Here is a 26,456-nt window from a genome sequence, read left to right as displayed (position 1 = left end):
CCTGCTCTCTGGCGTTTCTTAACGGTTCACTCAAACGACACTCATGTTTCCTTTCAGTCTGAAACTCAATCAAAGAAAAGAAAGCTCATAACCTTTTTAGAGGTGTTAAAGATTACGTCGTGTCCAATGGAAAAAAACTGCACGTTTGATAAGAGGAGCCGTGAAAACCTGGCCAAATTAAACACTTGACTTAATGATTATTGAAAATTTGGTGCAAATATCAAGCGATTAATCGACTTTAAATCAACCAAATATAACTGAAGTGGAACAACAAGCATGAGAACAGAGGGAGGAAACTGCAAATGCATTGCAATTTGCATTTTGTACCCGCACTGCAGTGCAATTATGTTTAAATAAAAACAATAAACAAACATTTATCAACTTCCTCAGAACAAAAATGTTAATCTGTAAAGTTAATCGGAAGATTATTTGAAAAAAAATAATCTGTAATAATTGATCAATTGATCAATCTTCTTGCCTTTGAGGGGAAATTTTATAAAGCTTTATATCTAAATGCTACAATTTCATAAACCACCGCTATCCTGCCGTCAACGCGTATTTTTCGTCTCGTTAAATTGCGATCATGTTACCCTCATTGGGATCAGCGCCACCATGAGGAGTCCTGAAGGAGTGACGCTGGTGAGCTTTAACCAATGCGGAATCTAAATTAAAACATGAATATTTGACGTTAGTGCATCAATAACCATGTAGGTAATGAGTTCAGGAACAACGATACTGAATCAAAGTCCTGATTCCAGTTTGATGACACACAAATGTGGAATGAAAATTGTTTTGTGCAAACAACCTGATCCACCAGGAGAAACAAAGAGGGGGGGGGCTGAGGTTTGTTGTACTGAATGAAAAGACACACACACACACACACACACACACACACAGAGACTAATTTCCTCTGTGGCAGCAAAGAAAAGCCTCTTTGTTTCCAGGTGAGTTTCTGCCTTCGGTATCGAGCCGCGCGGCCTCCGCCCCTGTCCCTGTCCGTCCAGAGCGCCCCGTCACTGTGACACAGTGAAGCATTGTGGGAAAAAATGGCATTACCAGTGGGGAGTGACGTCACGTCACCTCTGAGTTGAGTTGACCGCATTTCAGTTGAAAAGTCCAGGACAAACACGGACGCAATCGTATCTCGGGTTTTGCCGAGCCATTATAGGAATGCACGATATTGGACTTTTTGCCGGTATCGATTTCCCTGTGTCCAACATTTGGTCTCCTCTGTCACGATACTAACAACGCATTTAAAATATATTAACATAAAAACTAATAGTTGTAGAGTCTATTGTTTTATTATTCATCATGTCGAGGAATCTTGGCGTGTTAGCAAATAGCCAATATCAGCCGATACTGGTAACGTGCCAATAATATCGTCCAACTCAAGCACAAGTAACAGTAACAACAACAGTATTTTTACTGAGTGGCAGTTTTTTCGGAATCCCATCTCGCGGTTTGTGACGCGTCGGAAATCCAACCACAGTCAAGTCGAAACGTCCTTCCGACCTAGAACTCGAAAATTCTGACTTCCCACGACAACTGGAACACACGTATAATAGCAAACGAACAATAGCGTTGACTCCTGGCAACAAATCAGACGTAAAAACTCTGCCCGATGCCTCGTTGAGCCTCACACAGGGTTCAAGGCTGGGAGATAACAGCACCGACACAGGAGGGAAAACACTGTGTGCGCGCGCGCGTGTGTGTGAGGTAATTGCCACCACAAGGCCTTTTAAGAGCTGATGAGTGAGTGTGTGTGTGTGTGTGTTTGGTGTGTGTGTCCTGTCTCGCGCTCTCATTGATTCGTACAGACACACACACAGTAAATCCCAGAGAGTGAGCCGAGACATGATGTATCGCTGACATGGCCGTCTACGAGATGAACTGCATCGCTTCACATGTTCCGACTACCTGAAAGCATGTCCATACACACACAAACACACACAGGGTTCCTGGATACTCAACGCCTGGGTTTCTGACCATTTTTAAGACCCTAACATCTCATAAACCCATCATGTTTGTCTGAAAAGACTTTTTAAAACCCTTTAGGACCAAAAGTCCAAGGTGACATCTTCAACAAATGCGAAACACACAAGCAGAAGTCACAAGAAACAAGTGTATGTTGTCTTTTCTGCAACATATTCCATGCAAAAAGGTGCAGAATGGACAATTCTCCAGTTCAGTACAGAAACAGAACAGAAAACAACAAATAATCTCACGTATAAGCACCTCTGTGCAATTAAGGCACAAACTTAAAGTCAGGTTTGTGCGGACGAAGACATTTCCTGAAAACGATGCCGTGGTTTTTAACGTGTGCTACTTGTTTATATTCCTTTCTGTTTCCATGTGGACAGGACCATAGTTTGTCATGACTCCTCTGTTCTGAGTGAAAGTCACTCCCAGGACTGAGAGCGAGGGCGATGTGGGCGGGACCTGCATAATTCAGCGCCTCATCTCTTGTGTGTGTGTGTGTGTACATGTGTGTGTACACTGCATTCTTCCCAGCGCTTCTCTATTCCCCGCACGTCAGGACCTTCGAAAACGCCCCGTAAGGTCACACACACACACACACACATGCTCTCTCGTCCGTGTGTGTGTGTGTGTGTGTGTGTGTGAGACTGCATAGCTGTGTGTGATCACAAGGTGTCGTGTTTAACCAGCCCCCCTCCCCCCCTTTGTAAACCACCGCAGGCTTTTTATTGATCTGGTACAGTACACACACACACACACACACACACACACACACACACACACACACATCCAAAGACACACCCAGAAGCATGCGTGACCTTTGTGGCTCTGCTGAAGACTCCATTTTCCTCTCTGCACTCTCTCCTCTGTTGTAGTTCTTTGGAATGACAATGAAAATCTCAGTCAACGCTTCCTCTCACGATTCACTCACGTTTTGACTCTAGTTTTGAACATTTATGGCGGAATTTTAACGGTTCCACAGCTCCTTTACACAAAATCCACTCCTCCATCTGATGTAATTCAGCATATTTATATATTTTTTTAACAAATTGAAATATTGAAATGTAATTGTTAAATCCCCAAACAGACCGCTGTATTACAGCAAGGCGTCGTTTGCCGACGCTATGGCAGACGCGAGTATCTCCCGGTGTGAACACATCATAAGAAAGAGATGGGATTATGGCTAGGGCTGCAACTAACAATTAATAATCTGTCGATTATCTTCAGTTATCGCTTGGTCCGTAAAATGTCAGAAAACGTTAAAAAATGATGATCTTCTCGAATGTCCACAAAGCGAAATGATTCACTTTTAATGATTCCTTTGTTTTTATGGAGCAAAGAAATGAAGAAAATATTCACATTTAAGAAGCCGAAAAAAATCTGAAATCTTCTATTAAAAATCAAACTGATAAATCAATTATCAAAATAGTTGATGATTCATTTAGTACTTTACTGATTAAAAGACATTTTAAACGTTCAAACAAATATCATTTGAAATGCTGTTCCCGCCTGCACAACATAATCTATGATTACGTTCACTATTAGGGAGGCTGACTCAACCACTTCCCTCGGATTGGGCTAACAGCTAAGCTAACAGGTGAGTCAGCAGATTTGTTTGGTAGTCTCAGATGCTTTGGTATCACGATATATATGTCCTCCATTCTCACAGCAAAACAACACAATGTCGCCGCCTTAAAACCAATACTTCGTTCACAGTGCTCTCTACTGGACAACGTGGGGATTACTGCGACACTCTCCTGCGCATCTAGGCTGTATATTTTGAACTCAACCCAGTTTACAAGGTTTAAATTTAAATTTCAGATGAAGAAAAAGTAACTGCCAGACTGCAGACGGACTAACACTGCTACCAAGTTTAAAGCAGGTCCACAGGAAGTCATTTTAATAAGTCCCACGTTTGATTACCCGACTGCAAAACCTGACGCCTCGACAGTAATTAACTGCTGTGTAATGTATCCTTTAAAGCCTCATTCACATGGGAGCAGTAATGTCTGGGGTCCTCTTTAAGATTTTAATAACCACAGAGGCCATCTGTGCACTTAATCCTGTGTGAATCTGCCACGTCGCTAATCTGGAAAAGCAAAAAAATTCTCCCCGTCCAAATTAGCTTAAATTCGGGATAGTGAGTCCCGTGAGGGTGCAGCTCTGAAAAATGGGTCATGTGTTATTTCATTCTTATTCAACAAAGCAGCGGGTTATTAAGCGGCAGAGGAAATTGCTAACGAGAGCTTTGATGACACGCGTCGGTGAGTCATTCATCCGCTCAGCGCGCCGAGAGGAAAGTGGAAGTAAACACAAATCAACTCGTCAGTGCGTTTGAATACAAAGCGGATCCTGCTGCTGACAAAACAATCTCACCTCAGTGTCGGCTCACGGATTAACAGCCATCAATCATAGCTCGTGATCTTCATCGACAGACGTTTAAAAACTTTACTTCAGTGGACAACGGTTTTGTGACAACCAGGTAAACACCGTCGGCTGCAGATCATGTGATAAAGCTACAAAAGGCGTGGAAGAAGAACCTGTGACATTATTTAGTGTTATAGAGAAGTTTAAAAACTATTGCTGTTTATAGTATATTACATTTCAGGAATCACTTTCTTGTTAAGACATCGTGAATGTTTTTCATTTATTGCTTGAAAATCACACACTCGTCTAACTATACATTTCTAGAACTACTCGACTCTACTGCACTCAGTTTGACGTTTTATACGCGACACAAATGGCCCTCCGGTTGCTTTCCTGTGGCCCACCACTTCATACCATGTTAGGACTACTTTCTGTAGGTTTTTTAAGGCAAAAATTACTTTATTTTTCTGTTATATATTGTTCCATATCAAGACTCATTTTGAAATTCTGTGAAATCATCAAAAATGTTGTTATTTATGTGGGGGTGATTTGTGTGTTCCGGGGGGATGGATGGGTGGCGGTGTGGGTATTCAATGTCTGTGTTTATTTTTTTGTGTTAATGTTAAAACCAATAAAAAGTTGAGCAAAAAAAAAAAAATGTTGTTATTGCCGTATGTTTGACATCATTTTCTTATCGCCCACTCTTACTGCACAGTTGCTTTTTCCCAAAAGTAGGGATGTCCCGATACTCTGCATGCTAGAACTGGAGTATCTACGGATACGATATTATTCAGATACAACATATTAGACCATTCATGAACGTATGAAGCTGTCTACGACACAATTGTGCCGAGTCATTTCAAAGACATACTTCTCCAACTGTGTAATAAATATTATTCTCCCAAACAGAAGAAATAAACAGCCCCGAACATGACTCAGCTAAAATGCTTCTGCTGATTTCTCGCCCACAATTGACCGGCCCCCTCCTGAGCAGACTCAATGCTCAGTGGCCCCCAGGTCATTTGAGTTTGAGACCCCTGAGTTAAAGGGTTAAGCTCATATAACAAAGAATGCTTAGTCACATGACTTTAATCCAAATGGCCGCAGAAGTTTAACTTCCGTGTTGGTGCTCAGGCGGTCGACTGGTCAGCTCGTAAAGCAGTTGTACGGTTTTTTTGTACAGTTGTGTTTCTTTGCGAGTTGTTTTTTGAATAGTGTTTTAACGCATGTGTTTTACTAGACATTAACCGATGGTGTTAGTTATTTTTATGTCCTTTAATTGGCCCCTCTGGACACAAATTTGGTGGTGGTGCCCTGAGACTTAGGCACAAGAAACAGTGACACAAAATAGAAATATTTGTTTTCTTCAACAGAATTTGTTTATCTACGACATCAAAATAAGGTACATTGTCACTAGAGCTGAAACAATTACTCGATTACATTACTCGAGACATCAGAGAACATCATCTTATCCAGGTTTGACAAACACATTTAACATTTTCTGACATTTTATGGACCAAAGGACATTTATTTGAAATACTGGCAACAAATAAAAAGTGTTGGCTCAACATTCAGGTGTGACAAAGTAATGAAATTGCAAGCACCACCCATTTCTGCCCAAACACGACAAAAAAAACACCCATGGAACAAATCCTGTGACAGGCCACGTCTGCCCAGCGCTGCCTCTGCACACAAACAGCTGACACTCCTGTAAATAGTAGCTGCTGCCAGTGTTACCCAACACCAATGAGCTGCAGCTTGCTGCCATGGCAACCACTTCAGCTGGGGTGTCATGTTGCCAAGGCGCTGGTAGGCGGGGCCAGGTGTCAGGTGAACTGACATAAAGGAAGGAAGAAAAGAGAGGACAAAATATGCTGCTGCAGCAAAAACTGGAGAAATGATGTTCGTCTGGATTCTTGTTAATCCGGACTCAGAGCAGCATATTTCCAAAAGAAATTGTTATTATTATAAATGAAAACAAGAGCAAACTGGACAGAGAGTCACCGTTAATACTGAAAAACATCTCAGGGTCAGAAGAAAACGACGACTCCTCCTCCTCCTCTCTATTCCAGCTCATCTTCCTCCTCCCAAAAGCACAAGTTTCCTGATGTGTTTAAATATTTCCTGAATGTGTGGACACATGCTTCACTTGATTAATCTGCCAACTATTAATCAATCTATAGTTCATGGAATACATATCTAATATATAACGCAATAAAAGTGAGAAAATAAAGAGAATTTTAATGTTTCCAAAGCAGGAACCAGGTATTTCTTTTAGTCAGACACTGAGCGAAAGTGATGCCTGCAAACGAGTTTCCCGTCAATCGACTAATCTGGTCTTGACTTGGACTCGAGGAAAAGAGTTGAAGGAAAATCTCTCTTTTTTGGAAACGGACACAGGCCGCTACTCTGCGACTGATCAACACTGGCTATAAAAACTAGGTTAAAATGTGTTTTGTATCACAATCTTTGATAAATATTCAAACTCTTCCAGTTCGTCCTCACAGGCCTCACTTTTCCTTCTAGCTGGCGTAGAAAAAAAAAACAGACAGAGATCGTCTTGATGAAACTTGCAGATATCCTGAGACTGATGCAACTGACGCCGCAGGAATCCAAATTAGCACATGACATCATCTCGCCTCCACCAGAAAACCCAGTTCATAGAAGCAGCAGCAGCAGCAGCACTGGTCTACGTGTGCAGGATTAAGTGCACCAGGACATTCCAGTAGCCCATCAGAAAACGGCTTCAAATACTTTCCTCTGGTTGCTTTAATAGCCTGGTATCAACAGTGTAACGTGGCAAACCCTGGCACCGGTGCCCCGTGTGGTGCATCCGTATCGAGCGCTGCCTCTTTAAGACAAACAGCTGACCCTGAAACAGTAGCCTCTTTTCCTCCCTGCTACAACATTTACACAGCACAATAGCAACATCGTGATTAAGTGCAAGGCTCAGAGCACAGACAGACAGACAGACAGACAGACAGACAGACAGACACTAAACACAAGCTGAACTTCACAGAAAAATACAGTTTTTCTTTCTTATATCCACCCGTTCCCTCAATTCCGACATCCACACAAAAGTGGAGAAATCACTCTTCAAATGAAAACGTAGAAAACAGGGATCATGGAATGGTGTGGACAGCTAAGATCAACAAATATAAGCGGGTGTAGCAGTGAGTGTGAGTGCAGGAAAGTCCCGCAGCACCACTGAGATCACCCACACACTTTTACTTGCATTGTTCTTTTCTTTTCTTCATGTTTTAATTCTCCAGCAGACCCAACGAGTCGAGTGGGGCTGAGCTGAGACAAGGCAAGGGAAGGCCAGGACAGAACAGGGTGCAGCAGCACTGTTGGGGGCCTGATAACAAGCAGCAGATGAGAGGAGTGGAGACAGAACAAAAACATGAGACTCTATAATCAGGTCCGTGTGTGACTCCATCACGGAGAACCTGCTTCTTTTAGGTCGTCGCTTGCTGAGCAAGGAGAGTCTTGAACGTTCGCTTTTGTACAACCAGGTCAATATGAGGGAAGGAGTAGATGTGGTAGCCATAATCGGGAAAAATAAATGAAGAAAAACTTTGTTTTTAAACATTTTGTTCAGTTCAATCAACTGAATATTGAAAGTACAGATGTTCCAACTCAATATGCAATAGTGAGGTTCCTTTGAGGTTCCCGCCCCTCGTATGAAGTACAGAAATTGACATTTCTGGCTAAAAAATGATGATATTCATCTAATAAATATCGACATATATATATATATATATATATATATATCAATATTCTGAACTCCAGCACATGGGAGATAGTGAAAGCAATGCAGGAGCGGCTTAGGAGATGCACTCAATGAATCTCTAAAACTAAAAAACTCCCACACGCTGTTTTTTTATTCACTTATTTGTCCTGATTGTGCACTCAGGAGGACAATTTAGCTTGTGTCCTCCATTTTGGCAAAAAACAACATAACTGCACCAATATTATTTTTCTGGGCTATTTATGGGCTATAAGTGCTTTCAACATGGATGTAAAGCCACAGTGCCTTCTGCTGGGCCAGTCAGTCATTATTAAATATGCAGATGGTCTGACGAACTTCTCGAACTTCTACAGCCTAGATGAACTTCTATGCTGTATAAAGGGGTTCATACACTTTTTCCATGCTTAAATTCAAGCATTTTCCAGGTCAATTTCCACACTTTTCCAGCTGTAGTAAACATATATGAACATAATTGTACATAATCAAATGATTATTTTACTCTTTTTATCACAATAAATGCTATAAATAACCAATGTCATGTTTATTGTATTTATATTTTGACACAGGAATGGGTTTTTAAGTTTTGAGTTTCAACATTAACCAACAAGTTTGTATAAAAGGTGACAGCAGAACAATGCTGGACCATGATGACATACGTTTGTCACTTTGCAGAAAATCACTTTCACATTATACACAGTTACCACAGCATTAATGGTCCACTTCTTGCCTCACTCACACATTCACAGGCGATCACACCCTGTAACTGAAGGCGTCTGAGAAACATTACAGGCACTGAAAACTGAAAAACCTCACATATGGGATTAAAAAAAACTCTGTGGTCTCCCTTTAACTGAACACGCCTGGACCGTACATACGCTCATGTTGGACTCAGGTGGACCCGGTCCAGCTTCTATCACACAGACACACACACACCCTTATTTCTGAGAAATCATACCAAGTCCAGATGAGCACATCTACAGCCACATGTTTGTTACGCTGTTACTTTTTCACAGACCGACACCAAACCAGCAAACATTTCAACACACGCTCTCGACGCCAAAACATTTGTGGTCCCCGTCTCATGAGCTACAAAATGTCACTTGGGAATTGTGTTGTTTATCACAGTGAGAGTGTGAGTTGAGTCTGTGTGTGTGTGTGTGTGTGTGCGTGTAATCCACCCCTTTAAAAAAACACACCCTACAGCAGCAGCAGCGTTCCACTGTCCCGACTGTTTAAGCCATTAAACTCAGAGTCAACGCGGTTTGATTTTTTAATTTGTCCTTTTATAATCGATCTAAAAGCTGCTGCAAACATCTGTGAAAAATGTCATTAAAATTGTGAGAACTACTGCTCGATTACATCTGAAAGTCAGCTAAGCAGCTAAATATCATCTTTGCTTATCGAGTGCAATGTTGGTTGAATGTTGGTCGATGAATTGTTTGGATTATAAATCTGTGGTTTCTGAATGTCAAAAAACAACAGTGTTTTCAAAATGACTGTCAATAAACCAAAAATATTTACTTTACCTTCATTGAGTAGCACAAAAGGCAGAAAATATTCACATTTGAGAAGCTAAAATTTGGATTTCAGCTCATTCCTTTACTAAATCATAACAAAAGAATGTAGACTTCTAATTGTCAGATCATATTTTAGTAATTTCTAGATGTTTTTGAATCCAACTAGAGATTTTCTGACTGACAAGGAATATGTGGTTGTATTTTTTAGGTTTAACACAAATTTGGATGACGGGACTTTAACACCTGTTGAAGTCAAGATATTGCGTTGTTGCCGTGTTATTTCGTTTTTGTTCTGTTGTGTGTTTTTCCACTTTTCAAACGTATGATTTGTAAACATGAACACACAGACTTTTGTACTCGTTTCAGGGGACATCTCTCGGTCCTGAGAGGAGAAGACGGACAGGGCCGTAACTCACGAGTATTTTCAGAGCCAATAATCTGTAATCGAGTAAAGGTTTGAAAAAAATGATGAGGTTCTCAAGTGTCTCATTCTGTCCACAAACACAAAACTATTTAGTTTAAATGATTTCTTTGTTAATGTGAAGCAACGAAAAACAGAAAATATTCAAATTGAACTTTTGTTTTAATTGTTAAAAAGAAAAGTTGACGATTGATTTAGTTGGGGATTTTTTTAAAAAGCAGCCATAAATTTGTATGTTTTTAACTTGTATTTTCATGCTTTGGTTTATGTTTCATGATATTGTTTTTATTCTATGTGTTTTTAACGCTGTTGTTGTTGTAAAGTTTCTATAGAAAGAAAATTACATCATTAAGTTTCATGACAAAGGTTTTCAAACGCAGCAGCGCCAACCTGTGCTAAACAAAGGGTTTTTGATCGTCATGACTCGCAGACTGCTCCTTCCACGTTTTTTTCCCCCTCCTCGTGGGCCACGACTTAGACATTGATCTCCAGCAAAGCATCATGGGAGCTGGTGATTGCCGTCTGAACCCATAAGGTTGACCTGGTGTTGGGTAGTTTACTCGTGAGTGATTGGTCTGAGGAGCAGCGAGCGGGACGCGACTGACAGGTGGGAGAGCAAATCAGCCTAATGTGGAGGAGGAGGAGGGGAAAAAAGTGGGCGGGGCAATGAGAGTGCGGGCAAGTCGGGCCTCTGAGGGGATTAACATGGTCTGACAGGCTGGCTGGAACAAACACACACAGAGAGAGAGAGAGAGGGAGCTATGAGGGCGGGCTGCTCTGCTGAACACACACAATACACTGCTTGTTTTAGAACAAGAGGAAAAAGAGAACAGATAGATAAGAGGGAGAGGGAGGGAGGGAGGGAGAGAGAGAGAGAGAGACCAAATCACTGCGAAGGAATGTGTGAGAGAGAGAGACATAGAGGGAGACCGCAGGTGCTTCCCGACTAATGTGTGTGCAAATCCCGCTGTGGCCTTATAATGTAAATTCCACGACTTTTTCCCCCAAATGTTCGCAGAGAGAGAGAAAATCCGGACTCCACCCAGGCTACAGTGAAAAAAAAAACCTCTCCACGGTAATATTATTAGTCTGAAACTAAAGCACACACTCACTCCTATTAACCCTCTTATGACCATCATGATAGCCTGGATTTATTGTTGATGTTATGGCTGTAGAATTGTCAAATAAATGATCAAAGAGTGAGTTCTTTTAGCTCCTTTTTTCCAAGATGATTTTTACTTGTTCAGGGAATTACGGTACCGAGAAGCTGACGTCACAGTCCTGAGGTTCGACCGTCATGACAAGTATATGGATCTGATTTCTCTGCTTTCCGGTATCCATCCATCCATCCATCCATCCATCTTCTACCGCTTTATTGTCGACATGAGAGTTGCAGTGGGGGGTTCTGTGCCAATCTTAGCTGACAAAAGGCGGGGTCACACCCTGGACAGTCCAGTCCATAGTTTTTTAAATTTCTAGGTAACGCAAGACGGTCTAGGGGTTACGGCAATGAGTACGCACGCCAAATCCTGGTAACAGAAGGGTTAAAGCTCCCTAATCGATAGTTCCATGTGGTTTACTTCTTAGTTTTGGGGTAATGCAACGGAAACGACAGGCTTATCTGGAGGCAAATTGATTCGGTTTTAAATAAAAACTGTGCAATGTGGATGTAAACAGACAGTCTCAAATCAAAGGCAACGTCCAGACGGAAACGATCGCCTTCTTTGCCGTTTTCAAAAAGTTCCACGTAAATATCCTTCGTCCACATGGAACCCCCTGAAACGACTGAAAACGCTGTAGTACATATGACAGGACTGCAAGTGGCGCTGTAACGTTACACCATAACACCAGAGAAGACGGCGTTTTTACACTTGACAGATATAATAACAGAACTAAAAAATAATGTCAATGTGATGTCATTTTCTGTGCCGTCTCCGTGTGGACGGTCCCTAACTTACCGGTCTGAGAAAAGGAAGCTGTGTAGAAAACTGACATAAAAGCCATGCGTGTGTCCAGATTTTCCTGAAGTAAGAATCTCTCAGGTCAAGAGTCATACTGTGTTTGGAATCCACTGCTCAGAACGTTCGTTTGCATTCCACAGATTCCTGCAGTGGTAGGAATCCTGAAAACTATGACACTTTACCCATTTGGATCCTCTCTCTCTTTTACACACACACACACACACACAGAGAGAGTTACAGACCGTGCTGATGTGTTATTCTGCATTGCTTAGCGAGGATTCTTTAGGGAGCGTTTTTACATATTATTGATCGGGTTTTCCCATCTCTGGGAATTAACTGCCCCCTTAAGTACAGCGGTCAGTTTAATTTAAGGCTTAAAGAAACCTGTAAATTTTACTTCCAGTCAATTGCCCTGGTAAATTTCCCCAGCCTAAACAAATGTGTAAATAAGAATAAAAAGAAAATATGTGGAATGCTGATTTGTGAAATGTATTATTTTTAAAGTCATTAAACTGGATTTCATCTGTGTTGTTGTGTTTTTTTGTGTCTCGGGCTGCGAACACCGGGGCTTGACGGCACATGCAGAAAAATGAAAAGTACATGCAATTAGTTAGCATTTGCGTCACGATAATCTGCTCTCTCTGCGGCGCGTGAACTTTAAATGTCCGTGTTGATGCTCATTTTCCCCGCCCCCAAACGTACTGTATATCGTTTATTTAGAGGGACGTATGTCTACATCTGTCGCCTCGGTCCCTCCCACAGGAGGAGGCTGAGGCTTTTTTCCAAACCAGCAGGAAAATAAAAGTGTGGTGATAAATATCCACTCACTGTGACCCCATCCTTCTAGTTAACAGGCAGCAGCCAATAGATCAATTAGAGCCGATACATTGACCCGTGTTTATGGCGGCGGAGACAAATAATCGATGAATACATTAACCGCCAACTATTCCGATTGGATCAAGTTTTTTTCTGCTTCTTAAATATGAATCTTTGCTCCAAACAACAAAAGAAATCATTAAAATTGAATCATTTTGGTTTAATTTCATGGATTTTGGGAACGCCCATCGACTTTTTCTGATATTTTATGGAGACGACAACTAATCCAGAAAACAACTGCCGGGACGTTTGTTTTCACAAGCCCGTTTTAGCGATGCATCCGTCACATCTCGACCGATATCTCTTGCATTTCTTACCCAAACAACGTCAAAGTCGGCCAATGTCAACGACAAACGCCCGCGGCCTCGGTGAGTCACCGACCAAGTTTGAAACTCGTCAAGCAAACCGTTGGACAGTTATGCGATTCACAGACAGACAGACAAACACGTTAAGTTTCATAATTGCTTCGACAAAACATGAGCAGTTTGTACTTTTTCAAAAATACTGTGTTTTTACTGTGTATTTTCTGTCCAGTGACTGCACGACAGACTGAAAACTATAAAAGCCATAGCTCCTCAATGGTTTTTGTTGATGAAAGAATCAACGACGCAACCTCAAAAGCTCATAAACTCACGCAGGGATTTTGGATTTGTTTGGTGAAATTAAGCGCTGTGATCGCGCAGTGAAATGTTAGACGGCAGATTTGTGATCAAACAAACCACAGCGATGATCTCCACAAAAAGAATAAACATCCATCTGTTTGAGGCCGTCACTCTAGATTAAATCTGTCAGAATAATAAGTGTGAAAGGGAAGCAAACAAACAGGCCGATTTACAAAAGGAGAAATAAAATAATGAACCAATAAATCACACACAAAATAAACAAGTCCAATCAGAGTGAACAGCGTGTGTGTGTGTGTGTGTGTCAGAGACAGACAGACATAACTCTACTGGACAGAATACAGGAGCAGTGGTTGTGATCTCTTGCCCTACTCTGTAATGAACCGCTGCACACGGACACACCCACTGTTTGACCGTCGTCCTGTCCAGGTTAGAGAAAACATTTTCTGACCAAACGATGACTCGATGAAGAAAACAATCGCTAGTTGCAGCTCTACCCCGACTTCAACATGAGCTTCTATTTAAACGCAGTGAAGGAGAATCAATGCCTGAGTGAAGAACAAACAAAAAATGTTACACAGAACTGGAACGAGTGACATCACTGCTAATGGAATGAGCTTCATACCTGCTCTGAGTGTGTGTGAGTGTGTGTGTGTGTTTACATTCATCCACAGAGCTGATAAAGCTCTGAGCTCTTTTCCAAAAAAAAACATCCCACTAAGCCTTCAGCCGCGCTCACACACAGTCACGTTAGTCATGCACCTTCTCTCACTCCTGTTATCAGTCAGTCCAGGAATTTGGCTCCGCGCTGCCTCCGACGAGCAAACCCAGGACACGTTACCGAACGCGGGGGAGGAGGAGGAGGGGGAAGCAGCGGGAGAGGGTTCATGTTAGACCGTGCCTCCGAGCTCTCAGAGCGGAGACGCGTTCCAGCCAGAGGTTGAGGAGGTGTTAATGCATCCATCTGTCCGAGACAGAGACACACATGCATAAGCTTTACTCCCCCTCAAGTGGAATTTAAAAAAAAGGCAGTGTTTGGAAACAGCTCCTCACAGGGTCTTGTTACTGCGAACGCTGAAATTAGAACATTTTATTCACAGTCTCATTAAAGCGAGACAGAGGAGGAAGAGGAAGAAGAAGAAAACGTTTTTTATAATCCGCACAGTGAGCTGTTTTTGAGAGTGAGGACTTGTCTCTGCACGAGTCATTCGTGTGTGTGTGTGTGTGTGTGTGTGTGTGTGGAGCTGTAGCTTATATTTCTCTTTATCTGGTATGTTTGGACGGCTGTGAAAGAAAGAAGTGCATCACCAGCTGGATTTAACCACGTCCAACTCCACTCATTTGTTTCAGAAACGTTCGTTTTTCACAACCCGATAAGACATTAAATAAATAAAGTTGGCAGGAAAAAAAGTGTTTACAGTCCTCAGTTCACTGTCAAACAATAGGGACCGGAATCAGTATCGGTCTCGGCCTGATACTGGTCAAAATCACTGGATCGAATATCGGACAGATAAAAATCACTTGCATGCTAAAGCATGCTAGCATGCTTTACAATGCACAGACTGAAAAAGTGTAAATAAAAAATCAGCAAAACCATTTTAGCGAGTCATGTTTTGGCTGTTTATTTATTCTTTTTGGGAGAACAATATTTGTTACACAGTTGGAAAATGGTGACTTTGAAATTACTCGCAATGCAAATGTGTTGTTAACAGATTTATACATGGTCTAAAATTCCTGTATCGGACAAATATTGGTACTCGAGTTTGGTATCGGATACAAAAAAGTGTTATCGGGACATCCCTAATAAACATAAACAATCATGTCTTTAACGATTAGTTTGTCACTTTTTATTGAATAACCCAGCCCGAGTGTGTTCCAGGGACATCTGTATGTTCTTAACGTTCCCGTCAGCGGGTAATATTGTAAATAAAAAGATCTCCGCCGCCACCAACTATCGAGTATTTGCTTGGTCCACAAAATGTCAATGAAAGGTCATAAGATGTTGAAAAATGTTGATCGGTGTTTCTAAAACCCGGACATCTTGATGTTCTCGTAGGTCTTGTTTTGGCTACAAACCAAAATGATTCAGTTCTAATGATTTATTTGTTAAATGGAGCAAAGAAATGAGAAAATATTCACTTTTAAGAAGCTGAAAACTCAGAAAACTTAAACTAAAACTAAAACCTCCTGTTGTGAGCGAGTGATTATTCCATCCTCCTCTACTTTGTGCTGTATATTATTATTCTTCTTCTTCTTATATTTAAACTGAAAACTAAGACGGGCAGTGATGGCCGTGCATGGGGGAGTGTTGTGGACAAGTGACCTTGTCCACACCAGAGTCTTCACAACAAGTCTGAAGACTGAGATTAAATAGAAAGTCACATTAAAATACCAAACTTGCAGCCAAAATCCACTTCCTGTGTTTAAGGGGCTACTTCTCAACTTCCAGACCCTGAGCTTTTAAGCCTACCTTGAGATTTCCAGGCTGAAATGGACTCGCACGTTTTATTCCGCGCTGTGTGGTCACTTTAGTACGTGACCCTAAACCTCTATATACATCACAGATGTGGCCACGCGACACCAGTGAAAACGGTCATATCTGAGTCCATGTGTGCCAAGAAGACGAATCTGAATTGAACAAACATGACATTTCCCAAATCTGTGGCGATCAACCCACTCGCAGAAGACGTTTATCTGAATCCTTCCGTTCCACTTTGGAAGTAGGAACATGTACGAACAGAGATATCATTTAAAAAAAAGATGTGTTTCATGCTACACAGTTACAAGTCGCAATTAAGTTGCCTGAGAGGACGCATAATTTAGGGCCTTCAGCACCAAACACAGTCAGCGCCTCCCACCTTTTGACTTCTTAAATCCCGTTTGATCAGACGTGGAGGGAGCTGCAGCACAAAGAAACTCACTTTTCAGACGGTTTCTCTGGAGAAGGGGGGCGTGGCCGATGAGAACACACAGAGAGGGACGACTGATGCACACAGAGCCGTCAGCGTGTGAGAGTGTTTATGACCTCTTCATATTCGTCATATAAAGTAGAAGCCAGGCCTCCGCTGTGCTAAACAGCAGCTGCTACGAACAGGTAAACACGGCGCCGACGCAGACCTTGAAGTCCTCGCCAGATACAAACCAGACGCCGGCGTTTCTCCCCACTGCTCTTTCTCCACTGTACTCAACACCTGCTTGACCTCGGCGTGAAGTGAAGTGGTGTCATACAGCACTTCACTTCACAGGAGCGACGTCGTCAATGTAAACATCACTTTTTTATGGCATAGTCGAAACATTTAAGAAAACAGGAGCAGCAGTGATTAGTGATTTAGCTTTTACAAAGTGGTTTTCCTCACTTAATTTTACATTACTGGTATTTAATTCATGACAAGCACGATGGCGGAAGAGAGTTTATATTGTGTTTTAATGTCAGATACATAAGTGCACTGCAAATACAGATGTGAGCGATGACGATGAAGCGATAAACAATCCATTACTACATTAACCGTCAACTACTTTCAAATGGTTTGAGTGGGTTTTTTTGTTGTTAAAACAAGCTCTGCAAAAACTTTTAGCATTTTAAATGTGAATATTTTGACAAAAACATTATTAAAACCCATTCATTTTGTTGTCTGAGCGGAATAAGACATTTATAGATGTCATCATTTCGAGGTTTGACCAACCTTGTTTTGACCAAACTAGAAAATAATCGGAAGATTAATCGATTAAAATGAAATGAAAATAACCATTAGTTGTGTCCCCTCTACTTCATATTTCAGAATTCATGCCACTGATTTAGAAATATTGTTATTGCAAGCAGATGGATACTAGCTGTAGCCCTAACACAAACTCTATGTATTAGTTTCTGACAAAAAGTAAATAGAAAATAAGTATCTTTAAGCTTTGGAAAGAATATATTTTCACATAAAACACAAAAATAACCTCTCAAACTTGGATTTAACACAGGCAGACGATCCTCTATTAACTACAGTAAATAGTCTGATTAATGTCGTGTTTCAGATCAATAATTCATATATGATTGCACTGCATCATTGTGGTCAAGCACCTTTTATTAGTCTGGTTTCTATTAATGTACTGAATTAGCCACAGGCAGACATGACTCAGCAGGTTTTCCACGGCCTATCACGATATAGAAACCTGTATGTCATGATTATTGAGTACTAAAGTAAATACTTTACAGCAGACACTTTAATACTAGTATAGTATATTAGTACTTCAAAACTCTTCACAATACACTTAGGATGTAGGAATAGACCATGTGACCAAATATCCACAGGAAATGCTCAGAGACGACAGAGAATAAAAGCTTTGAAAAAAAGGGCCTGTCCAAGCAAAGCATCCGATAAAAATCTTCCATTAAACACAAAACCAAAATAAATATCAGAGCGCGCACCGGCTACCGTCGAAAACCCAAACATGTGGAAATATATCGGAAAATAAAATAAAACCTGACCGTCTGACTGCTCTGAAAAAACAACAGCTCATTCCTCCTCAGACCACAGGAAACACAATATCTCCACACACCACACACTTCCTGCACAGTTTCCTGCTTCCTGTGTGGCGGGGAGTGGTCGCTGATGTCACGGCAAGTGGGCTTAAAACGCCGCGTTCACATCCCAGAGGAAAGGAAGTGGACGTGGACTTCCTCGCTCATAAACGCTGCACCTTTCACCTCAAGATTCTTGCGGATTCTACCGACTTCTTGCTCCATTTATAAAGAGGTCTTTATTTCAACCCCCGTTCCAAAAGTAAAAGGAACGACACGGTTCTGCAACAGTTCTGGGCAAAGTGAAAGTTCTGCAGCTCTGCAGCGAGGAAGCCGTGGATCACTCACGTGCGATAAACCTGTAGCCTCCAGTTTCCTGCAGATGAACCAGTCGTTCCACTTCCATGACAACGACGTGCCGCGGGCGCAGCGAGATGCCAGGAATATCACGGAATACCAGTCGTGTACACAAGCACAAGGAAGGGATACTTTAAACTGGAAGGTTCAATTCTAGGCTCTGCTAGTCTATATGTGTCCTTGAGCAAAGACTCTTAACCCCATGTTGCAGCGGGTCATTTATGAGAGGGTTGACGTGCATAAAAACTCTTGAAACTTTGCATGGAGGTCAGGTCAAACAAGACTGATTCATTTGCCCTCAGCTGCTGAAGGAAACTCCTCACTGACACAGACATGTGAATTAAAAAGTGCAATTACAGGAAAGTCGACAAAGGCTTTCAGGCTGCTGCTTCTTCTTCTTCTTATTATTATTATGATGTCATCATCAGACAGTTCCACGAGGGGGAAGAAAGAAAAAAAAAATGTATCAAAGCCATTTTTACGAGCAGGCTGAAGTTATTAGTGATAAGATGATTTCAACAGAGAGAAACGCCAAAACCACAGCAACAGAAATAACAAACATGGACGTGACAGATGTGGACGTTGAAAAAATATAATATAAACAGCAGCAGGGCTGTGATTAAATGAAGATTACACTCGTCTTAAATGCTATTACCCAAAGGTAAACGTTTTAATAATTTCAACTGGTTAACAGATTACACGTGTATTTGTAAGAGACTTGATAAATGTCACTAAAACCTTCTTTTTACATTGGTTTTTGATGACCTGGTTCATGTTTTAATAGTTTATACATCGTTTTTATACTGCAAATGCTGTATATCGTTGCACTGCAACCAAGTAAAATATGACTCTCTAATAGTCAGTAATCGATTAAACTGTCGATTATTTTCTCGATTAATCAAGTAATCGTTTGGTCCAGAAAATGTTGATCAGTGTTTCTCAAACCAGTTAAGGACGATGTCCTCAAATGTCTTGTTTTTTTTTTCAAAAACCAAAACCTATTCAGTTTTAATGATTTCTTTGTTATATGGAGCAAAGAAACCAGAAAATGACCACATTTAAGAAGCTGAAACAATCAGAAAACTTTTAATTCCTTAGAAACACTCAAAGCGATTAATTGACTATCAACGTAGTTGACGATTTATTAGTAATCGAATTATAATCGATTAAAATAACTTCTAACACACAATGTTTGAAATACAGATCTAATATCACCTGCCTCCCATTGGGTCAGTGAGCTACAGGCTCACATGCAGTCAGTCCTCAGTGTTACAAACGTTATCTGTAAACACACGCTGCTCACATTCACACAGTCTACAGAGACTCCAAGACAGTCAGTGTGTGCGGTGAAGTTTTATCTGACGCTGCGGAAAAAATCAAAAGCAACAAAGATCTGAACAAACAAACAGACAGAAGCTGCTGTTCCAGTTTTAAATCATAAGCCTCTCTCTCTTTTTCTCTTTTTCTCTCTCTCTCTCTCGTGAGATGGAAAGAAAACATCTTAGGTCAGCACTCTGGAGGAGCGCAGGATATTCAAAAAAAAGAAAAAGCAAAGAAAGCACCGTTCAAAAACTCTCTGCCTCGCTTTAAGTCGGACAATGAGACGCAACCTGATTCAGCACTCGTCCGAGGGGGAAGCGCGCACACTCACACCGGAAGTGACATCACCGTTTGACAGGGACAGCGTCACACCCGCCTGATTAACAACATTATGTGTCATATGATAATGACACGGCGTGACAGTCACTTCTGAACAGAGCTGCTGGATAAATATCAGAGAACACACGTCGTCCTCTCTCTATCACTTATCGCTTTGTCTCGTACACAAAGTCTGCTTGTCCTGGTCTGTGTGTGTGTGTGTGTGTGTGTATTTTAAACACATGACAAATGTGTTTAAAAAAAACTGTTTTATTGCATCAAATCATTGTGAATTAAAAGCCCACAAATGACGTAACGAATAATCAACTTTGACTATCCATTCTAATCAGTTTGAGTGGGTTTTTCAGGTTTTTTTTCCTCCATCTAACAAAAGAAATCATTAAAACTGAATCATTTTGGTTTGTGGACAAAACGAGACATTTGAGAACATTGTCATTTTTGAGGTTTGGGAAACTGCAATCAACATTTTGTGGACCTCACTTATTCAAAAACATAATCAAACTGGAACTGGTTCCACATTAGGGCGTAGCGATGTGACCAAAACAAGTATTTTTGCAGTAGAAAACATTCAAACTTGTCAATTTGGACAATTGTGGTGATCAAAATAGAGAATTAAAAGAAATTAAAAACTGATTTGGGCTTCCTGAGTGAAGTTAGACACAAGATAACTGTGGTTTCACACATCTGAGGTAAAACAATCAACATATTGCATATGTTACATTGCCATTAGACAAAACAAAAAGATCATAGGGACAGCCCTGTTCCATATTTATTTAAAAAGAAAATAAGATTTCCATTTTGAACTGAGTCTGGAAATTAGCCTCGGGTTTACTGCATTTGTTTACGTATCATATTTTACTTTTAAAAGGCAAGTCTGATGACAACATTTCCTTCATAAACATCTTTCCAAGCACGGGGAACTGCTGCATATCAGCTGTAAACATGCAGAAACTCATGTGCACATGATATACAATGTCTGGGGGTATTTTTAGTGGATGGATTTATTCCTGCAGGTTCCTCACAATCCTGAAGCAGTGTGTCTCCTCTAACAGGATTGGAAATGTCACATTTTCAGTTGAAAATGCAGCAATTATTCAAAACCACCGGACTGTGAGTGACAGTGGAGAAATGTTAAAGGCGCAGTATGTTTGTATAACTGTCTGATCGCTGTTAAATAAAAATGATTTGGTTTCCCTTGGACATTTCAAGCAAAAATGCTACTTGAATTATTTGTCCATACTCCACTGCATGAGACCTAGTGAAAACAACGAGAATGAGCCACTAATGAGATGCATTCAAAGACCCTGGTAAAACGTCCTTACATCTGCTGGATCTACGGCGTGTTGAGCTTTGAGGAGCAGCTCGAGGATGCATTCACTCATAAATGATCCTGTTTAACGACGGCAACGAACAACAGCAATCAAACGCGAGACAAAAGACACCACAACATCCAGGACGTCCGGCAGCTCTTTGTTTCGACACGGTTTGTAGCCGTTTGTCTCAACATGACGTCAAACTTTGTATGAGAAGAGACTGCGAGGCGTTAGCCAGTCGCAAGGACTGATTCTGTTACACCAAAAACCACTGCTTTACAAGTCACTAGTTTGTGTCGTGTATAAAACGACATTGCCGTTGCAGTTTCATGCAGCCGTGCTATGATGACTCCGCCCACGTAGAGTCGAGCCGTGCTGTGCCGAGTCATGCTGGAACTGCGAAAAACACGGTTTATACAAACAAAAATCTGCATATTTTCCGCTACGTGAAGGCCACGATTGCAACAAGGTATGGGTGCAATCTCCAGTCTCCCCATTTGATGTCACTGATTCTTACACTGTGGATCTTTTAACACTGAAAATGCATCCGAGCCAGTAATCGTTTGGACCTGGAGAATAAATACCACACTGAGGCAAAACAATCTTTTTTTGTCTGTGTGAAACAAACTGTTGGTGTGACTGCATCCTCTGTGCTGCACACGCCAGGCCCTGTGTTTATTGAATCCTGCACAAAAATAAGTTTCCCCGTCCCCATGTGACACGAGTGGCTGTTATGTGATAATGAGCCTCGCAGTGAGTCCCACAGCAGGACTCTGTTCAGTTTGGGCCTGAAGATTAAAAAAAAAAGTTTGACAAGCTTTTATTTATTTAGTTTTTTGCTCCAGACTGATCGGCCATCCACGCCTAATCTAATCACACGAATGATCTCACCACTCTCGGTGGGAGTTCGGCTCCCAAATTAAACATTTTTTTCCAATTATGAGGAGGTGTGGGCGTGCGAATCCCGTGAGGTTGATCGGGTCTAACCGCCGAGTCGTTCACGGGTTCTGCCGTAGCGTGTCATTTACAGCAGATTATATTTCATGCACAGCCACACTTGGGCAGCGTGGTTTCAGACCATGTCAAGGACACTTGTGCAGGGAGCTGCGGGGGGGGCTCGACCAGCTGACATATGTGGAGGGTGTGGCGTGACAGGAGAGGGCCATGCATCTGCTTACATTTAATCATGTTCCACTGGACGAGAGGCTGATGCATCACTGTTTTCTTCTACAGCATGTAGTTCGACTGTGGTTGGACCTCGACTACGACATTTAACTGCTCTACTGTCCTTGTCCCGGTACACATGCATTAACGGGGAATTTATCTACTAAATGAAGCGTGTTCACCTCCGCTACACTAGGTGGCAATATGCCTCATTTCAGCTTTCCAGATAGATCACAGACCAAAATAAATTTAAATGGCAGCCATTTGGTGCCAATGCCAAGCACCATTATGCTTAAAATATACAAGTCTTTAATCTGAAAGCACATAATTTCAGTCTACTCGTCAGTCTAACAACACACTGGTCTGGATTTCAATGTGTTTTTCTCACTGTCGTCTTCCTTTTCTTTTGTTTATCGGCTTCTTCCATTATTTCCATGTCAAAGGTGAATAGTAGGAACTACAGTTTGACTGTTACAGGTTTTTTGGGCCAATTATCCTTTAGTCCTACATTTGATGAAATATAACCCATTTATTGATAACAAACAATACAAAAATTGCTTCACTTGTGGTCTGTCTCCGTATCTGTATTGCAGGACAATTATATACACTATTTTCATGAAAAACATAATGTATTAACTAAATATCAAACACAGGAAATGGGTTTGAATATGGGGCTGAAACAATTACTCAATTATTATTATTATTGAACGATTACTAAATTAATCGCCAACTAGTTTGATCATCAATGAACCAATGAATATTTTCTGGTTTCTTTGCTCGAAATAAATTCATTAAAAACGGCAAATATTTTGGTTTGTGGACAATACAAGATGTTTGGAATCACTCATTTTATCGTTGTAACATTAAATTTAAGTGATTTAACAACCATAATCAAGTTTCTGAAAACAAAAATCATGTCATCTGTAATCATCAGCCGATTAATAAATAATAATCTGCCAATGCTGATTATTACAAATGGCATTTATCTGCCAGATTAACTGATAAATCGGTCTACCTCTAGTGGGGAATGTCACCTAAGGACAGAGCTTCTTCATCTGGGCGTGCGAGTACAACTCAATTTCAATTTTACCATTTCAGACAGACTTACGTGCTCACGCGTACTTTAAAAATCAGATTTTAGGCGCACTAACTCCAAAAACAACCATGTAAATACACTGAGTGAAGGACTTACAGGCGGGAGATTGTCTGGACTGGGTTAATCATTCCTCACAGAATGGCAGAGGCTGTGTGTGCACTTCACAACACCCCAGCCAACGGCTTCAATCCCGATGAATTAATCGGCTCAAGAAGAGGAGCGGGACCCCGTCACTGTGCCCCCCGCCCCTCCAACCATGCACAACCCCATCTACACCCTTCTACAAGGAGAGGTGGGGGGGGGGGGGAAGAAGAGGGAAAAAAACTGGAGCTGACACAATCGCAGTCAAAGCTATAAATCAAAACTACTTAGCCATGAGATGCACCAGTTAAGCGTGGATATTGATTAACTTGTTACAGACTAGACACACACACACACACACACACACACAGACAGGAAGCCCTGACTGTTCTCTGGTGGATAGTTGCAGGGACGACGACTTCCTTACATCCTCGTGCGTGCTGTTAGTAAACAACCACAACCTGAGCCCAGACAGGTGATTTAATTACAGCACTGCTTCTAAAACATGCTGTGGGGTTAAGTTATAGCCGGTCAAGACAGACAGATAAACAAACAGTTCCCGCCTCATCATTTAATTCTGCGCGGCTCCCACCTGATGTAAGATGGCATTCACACCCTGCTCCATACTAATGCTTTAAGCTGTCTTTCTATTTGTCCTGCAGGATCCAAACAACCTCAACCGTGTTACCGGGTTTGTCAGTCAGCCATTGCAGGCAGGAACTGCTGCCAGCACTGATTACACACACACACACGCGCACGCACACGCACACACGTTAAACTGGGCTTTTTTCAGCAGCCTGATTTTTAATGGATGTTTTCAATTTCAAAAAAACTGACTAAATGTAGATATAATTCATTTAACAAACATCAGCAGAGGAAGGTGGTAAGGTTAGCTTAGGGGAGTGGAAACATATTCAGTAAATAAATACCTAAAATGCTACCACAGCTTCTGCATTTAACAACAACAAAATATTTTACACAGAGACAAAGATTTAGCTTGCCGTTCTGTGTTGACATCATAAGGTCGAGACTTGTTACTCTTCTTCTGTGGTAAAGCGCACCACATCTGGCACCACCTACTGCTCATCTTGGTGAACTAGCTCCCAATATTGCGGATGTGCATTTTCCTTCAGCAAATTTGCAGCATATTCGAATTATTTAATTTACAGTACAATATTTAATCCATATTCTTTGTAAATGTGTGGAGTGTAATCATATGATTTGGTGATTTATGGTAGTTAAATGTAATGGTACTGTCCCTGTATTTACCTCCATTTTGCTCTTTTACATTTAACACTTCTCTCTTATGTATCATATTTTTTGTAGCTTTTTTGTGAGGCTTCTATCCATCCATCATCTATCCATCCTTTTTTATCCCCTCGTCCTTTGCCTACAAGCTAGCTACGTGCTGTTCCCTCCTCTGGCTGGGAGATAACAACACGCCAAACTCCATTCAAAATCTGGCTGATTAAGTGCCGTCGCGCTTATCACACGCATTCACAATTTCCCGACGACAAAGCCCAACACATATGTCAAAATGTGTAGTGTTCGCCTTCATTCCGTCTTATTTTTAGAAGCCTAAAGTGTCAACACAGTGGGGGATAATGCGTGTTCACTGCCAAACGTACAGCTGTGGGCGGTAGCTAGTAGCTAGCAACGTTTGTGTGAAATGTTCCTTTAAAAAAGGAGACGAGGGGTTTCACTGGAGCGTGGTGCCGATGAGTGGGCACGTAGTTAACAAGCCCGGCGAGTCGTCATTCAAAGCCCACACTTTTATTCGGCCGCGTTAATTATCTAATGTTGTGTGCCGCGCGGCTGTTACGACATAGTAAAATACCGGTTTTTTTCAATGGAGTTTGGCATCCATATTCCGGCCAGGCACGTACCGGGGGACTAACCGCCGAGCAAACCCCCAGTAAAACCACGCTGCCCACAACAACTCGGCTTTAACAAAAAAAAAAAAAAAAAACAGCGGAAGCTTTAGGTTTCTCCCCCCTTCACCCGGGAGAGGGCCCACGGTGGGTCCGGGGCCTCTCGTGCCGCTGCGGGCCGGGCTCCTACCTCAGTGGGGCGGCTGATCTCGAACAGGTCGAGCCGGTTGGCGTTCCAGTGGTTGATGATGTCGGCCAGTTTCCTCCTCTCCTCCTCCCTGTTCCCCGACATGGTGGACGGCGCTGGTGACCCTGTCCGTCCGAGTAAAAACAATAAAAACTCTCCGTTATAGCGTTAGTCCACAAGGGGAAGAAACCGCTGCTGCTGCCTCCGCCGGTGCTGCTGCTACTGCAGGTCTGCCGTGTTCCCTCCTCCGGTACTCAGTGCGGTCCGTGTCTCGGCTCGACGACCGAGCGACCTGCTGTCTGATCTGCTTCTGACTCGCGTTCTCGATGAGGCTCTACGCGCTCCCGCAGCACTCAGGACGCATGTACGTGGACGCGCACGGAGTGGTTAACTGTTTCGGGTGACGCGGGCGACGAAGCTGCTGCTTTTAACAATAAAACACTCACTGTGGCTGTGGTGTAAAGAGTTAAGAAAGACATGCTTGAGAATATGACGTCATCGTGTGTTAAAATACTGTCTTTTTCAAAAACAAACAAAAAAAACATTCTCGTCACAAATGTATTCGTTTATTTTACAACCTCATAAATATGTGTACACAAATAAATTGACATAATGAATGTTTGACGTCACATTTACATACTGTATGTACAAAAAAATAGTAAATAAACGAATCCTAAAAGGAAACAATGATGGAGTTGATAGAAGGTTGTTTTTGTTTTGCCATTAAAAAT

General features: G+C 41.7%; 1 protein-coding gene across 32 annotated transcripts in view; it reads right to left on the bottom strand.

Moving 5' to 3' along the window:
- The window catches only part of afdna (afadin, adherens junction formation factor a), a 104,636-nt gene extending 78,541 nt beyond the window's left edge, over positions 1–26,095 (bottom strand). For 6 of the 32 annotated variants that reach the window (XM_058613795.1, XM_058613796.1, XM_058613781.1 and 3 more), the window contains exon 1: positions 25,729–26,091. In XM_058613795.1, coding sequence (XP_058469778.1) covers positions 25,729–25,830 — 102 coding nt within the window. In that variant the 5' untranslated portion in view covers positions 25,831–26,091. Of the gene's footprint in view, positions 1–25,728 lie in introns of all 32 variants that reach the window. The other 26 variants (XM_058613780.1, XM_058613782.1, XM_058613790.1 and 23 more) reach the window with 10 other exon arrangements.
- Between the last annotated feature and the right edge of the window lie 361 nt (positions 26,096–26,456).

The sequence above is a fragment of the Solea solea genome, chromosome 17, assembly GCF_958295425.1.
Source record: "Solea solea chromosome 17, fSolSol10.1, whole genome shotgun sequence".
In the NCBI taxonomy this organism is placed as follows: Eukaryota; Metazoa; Chordata; class Actinopteri; order Pleuronectiformes; family Soleidae; genus Solea; species Solea solea.
This window is presented reverse-complemented; position numbering and strand designations above follow the sequence as displayed.